The sequence below is a fragment of the Palaemon carinicauda genome, chromosome 37, assembly GCF_036898095.1.
Source record: "Palaemon carinicauda isolate YSFRI2023 chromosome 37, ASM3689809v2, whole genome shotgun sequence".
NCBI classification, from domain to species: Eukaryota; Metazoa; Arthropoda; class Malacostraca; order Decapoda; family Palaemonidae; genus Palaemon; species Palaemon carinicauda.
The window spans coordinates 36,270,168-36,280,683 of record NC_090761.1 but is presented as its reverse complement, the minus strand read 5'-3'; the positions used below and the strand labels follow the sequence as shown (position 1 = coordinate 36,280,683).

Here is a 10,516-nt window from a genome sequence, read left to right as displayed (position 1 = left end):
TATTCTAAGAAAATGGGGATTCAAGTTTCCAGGGTTGATTTTTTATGAAATGATCAAATGCGTCAGGGAAGGACAAGAAATGTTAGAGCAAAGGTATAAAATAAGAAAAAAAAGGGTTGATAGTAGAATGCAAAGTAGTTTATGTCTACTTATGATAACAACTAGATGGTTATAATGGAACAAGCCTGCAGCGTCTGGTAAAGGTGAATAAGCGATTGCAATAAGAAGATAGTAAGATTATGTAGGTTAAGTTGGAAGCATGGATAGTGGGAAAAAATATCATTGGTGTAGATGTGGTTGGAAATTTGAAGTAATTGAATTATGTAAGAATTTTAAAATAAATATTACGAAAGATGATAGGGAGTGGGGAAGGGAAATTGAAGCAAGGGATGTAGTAGGGTTTCTGCTAAGGATTTGAAGGAAATATGAGCTTTTATGAAAGTCAAAGGTGGAATGTAGTAGGCTGCTTGTGTTTGATGAAGACATTGGAGCTGCAATAAAATTTGCACATGGAACCAACTTTGACAATGAAGCAATCCTTTTGACAAAATCCGCTTGTATTGTAGGTAGACATATCGTGACCTTTGACCTTTACCTTGAAAGTTCACCCAAAGTCAAATTTCCACTTCAAGTCACATGTTGACCATACAATCCAGTGTTTTAGTGGAAGCCAAGGGTGGAACGTATGAAGGCATTGTTGTGTCAATTTTAGTTTATAGAAGTAAAATGTAAGCGCTGGATGTGACTGGATGGGAAAAAATGGGTGATAAATGTTGAAATAAATAATGCACGAGTGAAATATTTGAGACTTTTAACATGAACAGCCAGCGACTGAAAATAAGCACCTCTGTGATTTAGTTTTTCAATAGTCGCCAACCTTACATGTACTCCCAACAAGACCAGCTGTGGTAACACAACTGGGACCCATTTGATACTGTGAAATCATCAACTTCATCAAAAAAAGAAGTGGAATGGCATAGATGGCCTACATGGGGGTAAAAAACTACTTTAGTCTAGAGAAAATAATGGAGCAGCGAGACCACAGTTTGCCTTGTGGAGTTCTAAACCGAATTAAATTCGTGATCAATCCAGTTCAAAAATCTAGATTTACTGAATGAACGAGTAAACTTTATAGTTTAGCGTGTGCTGGACAAGTGATACTTGCCCTGAATAATCTACTTCAATCCTGTTGCAAGAATAGAAGTGTGAGCTTAGTCGAACAGGGGTGAAGCTTGTGAGATCGGTCATGAAAACCTGTAAAGCATTGTGAAAAATTCTTCGTTTCAAAGACTCGTAAAGTTTTTAAATGCCAATACTTGTTATTACTGTTTCCAAATACTTATGGTTTTTCATATCTCTACTTTTTTATATCATTTATATTAATGTGTAATTTCATCATTCAAGAAATTTAGCACTGACGAAGAATTTAAAGAAAAAAAAAGTGGTTCGAAACACTTCTTGGCCCCAACTATTGAATGGAAAATCGTAAATTCAGCTTTTGCCTTATCCCGAAACCTAACTGGAGCTAAGTGTGCTCCGAGAGATGTTTTTTTCTATTTCTAGACGCCACTAAGACTATATATATATATATATATATATATATATATATATATATATATATATATATATATATATATATATATATAGATATATATATATATATATATATATATATATATATATATATATATATATATATATATGTATGTACAGTATGTGTGTGTATTAATGTATGCGTATGTTTTGTATATACAGCTACTGCATATAAGTATAGATATGGCATGTTATATAGTATTGTGAAAATGATAGCGTTTATCACTCGTTATTGCTAATATATACATACATATATATATATATATATATATATATATATATATATATAAATATATATATATATATATATATATATATATATATATATATATATATATATAACGTATATATAGATTTAAACAGTAAATCGTTTTCATGTTTGATGAGGTCTACAAAAATACCTGTTCCGGAATTTGTGATTATTATTGTTTTGATGATGACCCTCATCATTGTCACCTTTATCATTATTGTCTTTATTATGTATAATATCACCTTCTTCCATTAAGGTTATTTATTTTCATTATTTTCATCACTTATCATTATCCTAATGAGGTTACAAAAATTGACTGTTCATATTATCAGATATCTCATAATCTATTACTTCTTTTACGAGAATAATTGAAAAAACTACATCACATTCACATATATAATGAAAAAGTAACTATCATGTTCGCCATCAATATCTATGCAAGCCTATGTACAATGAACATCATCATTTATGTGGAGTGAGCGTTATCATACTATCTGGTAAACGGTATTATCCTTTCGTGATAAGGCTCCTCTGTCTCAATGCCGGTTTCCATGGAGCATTATCGTCAACAAGAAACGTGTAGGCAAACAAAGACCAAATACCTTTCGATCGTCACATGTTCAGACATTGCAAGATTCAACGAAATACTAGTAATTAAGTTACATAAGGAGTTTATTACCGATTTTTCTATGGGATTATAGATTTGCTGAGACTATCTTCTTATAGGCATCCGTGTGAACGTTCTTCGTATAAAAACAGAAAAGCGTATTGCTTAGAATTGAATAAGTTACACGATTTATATGTCTTAATGATAGTTGTTCGTGATTTTATTAGTGCTATCTCTCTCGCACGCCACTATAGCTCCAGCACTCAGCGGTGAGTGGTATAATGGTATTTCCCGGTCAGTAGGTGGTGAGCCTTTCTTGATGTCAGGACCTGGGCTATCCTTGTAGCTGAACTTTTACGGACTGCGCACATCCGGACGATCAGAACTTGCAACACAGAACTGAAATAGAACTTGTAATTTCCTGAATCAATTATGAATAGACTCCAAGGAAATTAGTTCAATGCCAGGACTGGTACGGACGATCTTTGACGGATATGACGAGGAAAACCCAGAGATATTTTGGCCCTTTGCAACGTATTTCTCAACAATGTGCAGACGCCGATTACTCCTCCGGTGGTTCGTTGTGGACTTCATGTGAAAGAAATTCACGGAGTTATTATTAAAAGGTATGAAAGGAGAGATGTTATATTTCATGTATTCATACATTAGTTTGTCATTTATTCTATGAATGTTTTCCCTTCACTCTTTGCTATTCTGTGGATGTTCCTTTACCCGTTTACCTACCTGTTGAGCATTTTTCTTTTCATGATTCCTTATTCTGAGAATAATTATCCCAATCCTAATAATGATAATGAGTTGGATGATAGTAATAAAGATATATATACGAATGGATTCGTCGTAGATTTCTAGGAAGGTGAGGAAGGGGACATGATAAAGGAATATACGATTATAGAGGAAAAGTTATGGCCAAATAATAGACAGTTTCTGTTTTATATTATTATTATTATTATTATTATTATTTTTCTTGTTGTTATTATTATTATTATTATTTTTATTGTTACTAATATTATTATTATTATTATTATCATTATTATTATTATTATTATTATTATTATTATTATCATCCACTTAAGCAAAGGTTCATATGGAAGATTCGTAAAACGTGAATTTCCTTGCAAAGAAATCAATCACAAGAAAGTCAGATGAAAAGAACACAAAGCAATCTCGCAAATGAGTACCCTAAACGAAAGCTGAATTACAAACATATCCCGTATAGGGTATTGTTTTAAGTTCACGTCACACGACGCACAGTAGTCATTTAAGGTGTTTGCGACGTTCCTTCGGTCCCTAGCAACTCCACCTTTTTAGTGTTTTAACTGTTAACTTACCTCCGCTCTTGCTCTTCCTTTAATTATGCTATCCAATGTCTTTAAATTTTTACTCTGAATGGCATTCCCGGCCTCAGGGCTAGACCATTCGGCTCCTTGTTCATAAATGCAATCCTAAATTTAATCCTAAATCAACTGGCATTTAACAAAAGAATTTTAACTATATTTTGATTTTGATTTATAATTTTTTTTTCTAGATAAGTATTAGTTTACATCTATATTTTTGTTATACTTATGTAATTGATTAATAACCAAAATAATTGGATTTAATAAAATGTTATTGTATTTATTGCATAATAAAAGATTTTTTAAAATTTAGCAACTAGTAGTTTGATATCATTTGCATTAAGCAATGAGAATACTTATGTAATTGATTAATAACCAAAATAATTGGATTTAATAAAATGTTATTGTATTTATTGCATAATAAAAGATTTTTTAAAATTTAGCAACTAGTAGTTTGATATCATTTGCATTAAGCAATGAGAATCAAATTTTATAATGCATTTTAATAAATCTCATTCAAAAGGCGATGTAATTTTTATACGATTTTCTCGTACTCGCCAAATTGTTGTTTTTTTTTTTTATTTTATGATTTAATAAAACAAAAAGGCGGCCTTTGGCATATAGAATAATAGTGGACATTACATTGGATTTTGTAATGCCGATAGTAATCTGTAGTGAATTAGATAGGCTACGAGCATGAAAAATATATGATTTTTATAGTGTTTCGTGTTCTGGAGAAGATTTTTTTATATACCGTTTGCTTCGTATTTTCACCACTTCTCAGTGATTCTAATCTTAAAAAAAAAAAAAAAAAAAAAAAAATCTTTCAGTTTAATCAAGAAATTGTCTTTACACTTTCCAAGTGGGGATACCTTAACGTGGTGAGAGGTATTGCGTATTGCCATGATCAGAAAAGCTGTACTAGTCAAGGCCACCCATACTAGGATGGTTTGCTGTGAGCGATCAGACGAAAATTTCTCACCATCACCTATCCGCACTGGCCAACGGGGTGGTGAAAATTGGTCAGAACCTTTACCCTGCAATGGACTTAAAAAGGCTGTATTTGTTGTTGTTGTTGTCGTTGTATACACACACGCACATACACATACACACACATACACACACATATATATATATATATTATATATATATATATATATATATATATATATATATATATATATATATATATATATATATATATATATGTATATATATTTAAATATATGTATATAAATGTGTGCGTGTATATAGTTTATGTACACACACACACACATATATATATATATATATATATATATATATATATATATATATATATATATATATATATATATATATATATATATATAGTGTGTGTGTGTGTGTGGTGTGTGTATGTATGTGTTCCTGTGTGTCTACTCTTTTTTACCTATATATTCTCATTATAGCTTCTCCCAATTCATATATTTTACTTTGAGATCCATTTGTTCATTATTTTTTCTCCACATTTGCTAAAATAGAAAATTTTTTTATCCTCTAGAGTTCGGGTTTTCTTCTACCTCGTTATCTTTACTGTTTTTCATTTCCTTTCTCACTTTCAGCTCAACTACCTCTTATTATTATTATTACTTGCTACACTAGAACCCTTGTTGGAAAAGCATTATGCTATAAGGCCAAGGGCCCCAACAGGGAATATATCCCAGTGATGAAAAGCAAAAAAGGAAAAATAAAATATTCTAAGTACAGTAACAACTTAGAAATAAATATTTCCTATGTAAACTATAAAAAGTTTCACAAAACAAAATGAAGAGAAATTAGATAGAATAGTGTACCCGAGAGTACCCTCAAGCAAGAGAACTCTACCCCAAGACAGTGGAAGACCATGGTACAGAGGCTATGGCACTATCCAAGACTAGAGCACAATAGTTTTATTTTAGAGTGTCCTTCTCCTAGAAGAGCTGCTTACCCTAGCAAAAAGAGTCTTCTACACTACCTAAGCTTACCTTCACATTTTCCCACCTGCAATGCGACTGATTCTACTTCAGATTATCTCCTTTTATTATTCCAATCACACTTTTGTTTAATCATAACCACCACATACTGTTTGTATTCTAGAAATAACCAATTAGAAATGTTATTACTTGTCACTCTGTTCGTCTGGAATACAAGCCCCGCTTAAGCTTGATGGTTTCTAGCAGTGTGTGCAACCTCGTCATCCTTGATAGCTTCGGATGGAGGTTTGGAGGAACGTATAGGTATACCGTCTAGCTTATCAGAAGCCATTACCTGGCCCTCCTGGTCCTAGCTTGAATACTGAACATAGTTTCATATGATCAGTCTCCAGGGCATTGCTTTGTCCTTTGCCTCTGTTAGTCAATAGCGACCATTAAACCTTTATTGTTCCAACATGGAATTTCACAAATATTATTGTACGCTATCAATCTCTAGATTTTTTTGGCCCTAGGCAACAGACCGCACATTTTCTCCATATGTACTGTTTTCAGTTTTATTTTCAAACCTTCTTAACGTTAGCGTTAATCAAATTATGCTAAAATATTCCTGTAGTTATACGTATTCTCGCCTTTATATCCATCTACTCTCCACTAACAGGTTATCTAGCAAATACTTTTCCTTAACATTATTCCATCTTGGGTATTCTTATTTACGTGGTCGGACACAGCCACACTGACTCTCATATAAGTATGCAAGAAACAACAACAAATGCAACTGTTTCTTATCCACTGAAGGACTAAGGCCTCGGACAAGTCCTTAGTCATGTCGGAGTTTGAGCCACTTTCATAACCACAGTGGCCAGTGCGGATTGGTGATGATGGAGTCTTTAATGTGGTCACTCACAGCAAGCCAACCGAGTATGGGTGACCATGATTTATACAGCTTTGTTGATCATGGGGATACACAAAACCTTACACTACGTTAAGATATCCCCACTCAAAAAGGGCTTATATGTATCTATACATATTTATGTGTGTGTATATATATATATATATATATATATATATATATATATATATATATATATATATATATATATATATATATATGTTTATACAGTTTATATATATATATATATATATATATATATATATATATATTTATACAGTATATATATATATATATATATATATATATATATATATATGTGTGTGTGTGTGTGTGTGTGTGTGTGTGTGTGTACATTACATCCTATCTGAATTATTTTGTCATTTCATTAAAGCTTAATCAAAACAGTGACGTAGTATAACCGTGGGTAACATGGCCAATTTCGCAAAGAACTTTATATGCAATAATAAATTATAACGTGCCTTGTTAATATGCTAATCAATAAAACGTGTTTTATCAAGCAATGTCGCATGTCATCAATGGAGGTCATTATGGATCTTACTTAAACTGTTGTCATTTCATTGAAATTGCTTTATTAAGATGATAATTATCTAACTTAGTAGACAAGGGTGAAAGGAAGATGAAAGCTGGGGTAAGGATTAGAGAATGATTGATGTGATTATTATTATTATTATTATTATTATTATTATTATTATTATTATTATTATTGTTATTATTATTATTATTATTATTATCATTATTATCAACAATTTCTAAGCAACAACTCTAGTTGGAAAAGCAGGATGCTATAAGCCCTGGGGCTCCAACAGGGAAAATAGCTCAGCGAGGAAAGAAAAAAAAAATAAAAAAAAATTAAGGAGGGTAACAGTTCCTATATAAACTATAAAAACTTTAACAAAACAAGAGGAAGAGAAGTGAAATAGAACAGTGTGCCCGAGTGTACCCTCAAGCAAGAGAACTGTAACCCAAGGCAGTGGAGGACCATGGTACAGAAGGTATGGCACTACCCAAGACTAGAGAAAAATCTGAACGTGAAAAATAGTAGCCCTGTTAGAAAACGAAAAGGGTTATGTTCGTTCTTAAAGGATTTTCCTCATTATAAGATTTTATATTTTTTTTCCTTCATTAACTGTGCTCTTCTTAGAGAGGAGATTTTATACCACATTTTTATTTTCATTAAGTCTGTTGTTCCTTTGTGACCAAGGCAAGATAATATTCTAATTCCTATTAGCCATCATTGATGTGAAATTTTGAATATTTGAATTTGTTTATTAACACCAAATCAATAAATAAAAAGACACCCCCTAATTTGGAGTCTTTTTAAGTTGCCATGCGCTTATCTGAACTGTTATAAATGGCATATGCAACATGGGCAAAGTTTCCATTTGCCATAACGAGATAATTACAATCCATAAATCTTTTTTTTTTTATTTGAAAGTTTCTTAAAGTTTTTCTACCTATCAATCGCTCATGGTGGCTTCTCAAATATATTTTTTCTTTTAGCCATTTTTTTTTTTCTGTTCTCGAGTAAAGTCATCCATAACGAACGAAGGTCACCCATGCTAGTATAGCGATGGGTTTTAATTTCTAGGTCATTTCTAAATGAGGTCACTGGATTTATTAGATTCTCTCTCTCTCTCTCTCTCTCTCTCTCTCTCTCTCTCTCTCTCTCTCTCTCTCTCTCTCTCTCTCTCTTTTAAGCTAGTACATAGTATAAACTTCAAAAAAGGTGCTTGTGAAGAAAGAAATATTAAGATTTTTATATCAACATTTATTTCATTTGAATAACGTTCATTTCCTAACTGAGCATCAACTTTTCATTGCATGATATAAATAAAGAAATTAATTCTAAATAGAAAACAAAGCTCTATTAAATTACTGAAGGGAATGTGTACTCTCGTCTTGAATAAAAAAGTTTCTTGTCACTAGAAGTAAAACGTAAAAAAGTTCCCTAAATATCTTCGCTGGCTGTAAGGGTTTCATGACTAGCTCACAGACGCGATTAGGAATAAATGCTATATTATTTCGGAATTCTTCGATCTCTCTCTATTCTGAAGCACCTGTCTGGAAGGAATCTACTAAACTTCGTTTTGCGTATTAGTTCGAATGATTTATTGGTCGCTTATGATCGTAAGAAGCTAGGGTGAAGTTATACGAGTATATCATGTGAAGTTATTTTGTGTTAAGTCTTTTTACTTTATATTCGTTTTTTGTTTAGAAATGACAGATTATTTTTCCATACATTCCTTTTATCTCTACATTTCAAATATATAAATTTATCATCTTTTAATTGTGAATTCAAACTACTATGCATTTTGCATGAACATAGATTAATTCATACCTACAGACATTAAGTAAAGTGTTTTAGATAACTGGCTAAATTGAGATTCGTTGATTCAGTCATATCATTTTATTGATGGCTGAACTTTCTCTCGGTTTATTTTCCATCTGTATTTATCCCTAGTTTTTAAAAGGAATTCGATGTTCCTTAGTTATCACGTTTTCTCTCATAATCTGTAGAAATTTCATTTTTTTTGCTTCTTTGTTGAAAATGGTTTCAACGTTTTCTATTATAATATAATTGCCTTTTCAGATCGGAAAAACGACGAACAAAAGATGACAAGTAACAAGTTCGGAGCTGATGTTCCACTTGTGCATCAAAACTCTTTCAAAGAGGTATGTTATATTACCCAAGGTCTAAAGATTATTTTTTAAAGTTAAAGTTATACATTTGATATGTTTCTCTTCCAATTTCATCTGAAAATATGCTACATCAGAGCGTCGCCCAGGCAAGGCCAAATAGTCCTACTGTGGAACACACGGGATAGCACCCCAAACGCAGAAGTACCTTCTTCTGTAAATAGTTTAAACTCCCTGTACAAGGTGGGATTCTATCTGGTGTCCATCCGACTGCAAGACCTGCAATTCACCATTGTATAGTGATACCATTAACCAGTCGTACAGTGCAACTCTTCAGTCACATGCAGTGCCTTACTACAACCAATAAAAAAACTCGGTAGTTAACTCCCCACCTCTCCGTTAGGTATAACAGTTTATCCAAAGCCAATCAAGGAAATACATTCCATTGTTGTCAGGCCTGGGGTATTTTTCATAAACCATTTAGATCCTTATATTGTTCCCAACAATTCAAGCAATATATAGCTAGAAGTTAAGTAGGCATATACTATTTATTCATAACTAATCAGGAAATGTCAAACCCCTGCAATCTATATATGCACAATCAGTCAGGTCATACAAATCCATTTTGGTTGAGTATAGGCTATGCTTTACTCCTCCAGTCAAGCATAGCCTTTCATCCCACGACAGTCAAGGGACGGAAAGTTCAGTCAACCAATAAAATCAGTTTACCCACTAGCCAGGGGATACGTACCCCGTATGTCAGATTTAGAATATTAACCACAAATACTCCAGAAACGCCATACCTCTCCTATCATGTGTAGTTTTGATTTCACAACCATTCAAGGAAAACTCCTCATTTAAATGCAGAGTATATTCTCAACCACTCAGGTAATGCTATAGCTCATATCAAATTTTCACAGTAATTCTAATAATGAAACTTTCCCTTTTGATATCAGTTTAGGAAGATTTTGAACTTTTATACCTGCAAACCCGCATCAATATGATACCATAAATGACTGTTAGCGCAATTGTAATTATGAACTTTTTTAACTCCGCATCATAACTGGGGAACTTGTGGCCTATTGGTAATGTCTTTTTCTAGTGATAGCCAGACTGGGGCTCGAGTCCGGCTCAAACTTGTTAATCCCTTTAGTGTCTGCAACCTCCTCATTCTTGTGAGCTATGAGTGGGTGGTTAAGGGTAGCCTATTGAACTACCTGCTAAGTC

General features: G+C 32.6%; 1 protein-coding gene across 1 annotated transcript in view; it reads left to right on the top strand.

The window, feature by feature from the left end:
* Nucleotides 1-2,766: 2,766 nt before the first annotated feature.
* Nucleotides 2,767-10,516, top strand: part of LOC137629066 (uncharacterized) — a 16,697-nt gene continuing 8,947 nt past the window's right edge. The window contains exons 1-2 of the mRNA XM_068360334.1: nt 2,767-3,076; nt 9,243-9,325. Coding sequence (XP_068216435.1) covers nt 9,266-9,325 — 60 coding nt within the window. The 5' untranslated portion in view covers nt 2,767-3,076; nt 9,243-9,265. The remainder of the gene's footprint in view (nt 3,077-9,242; nt 9,326-10,516) is intronic.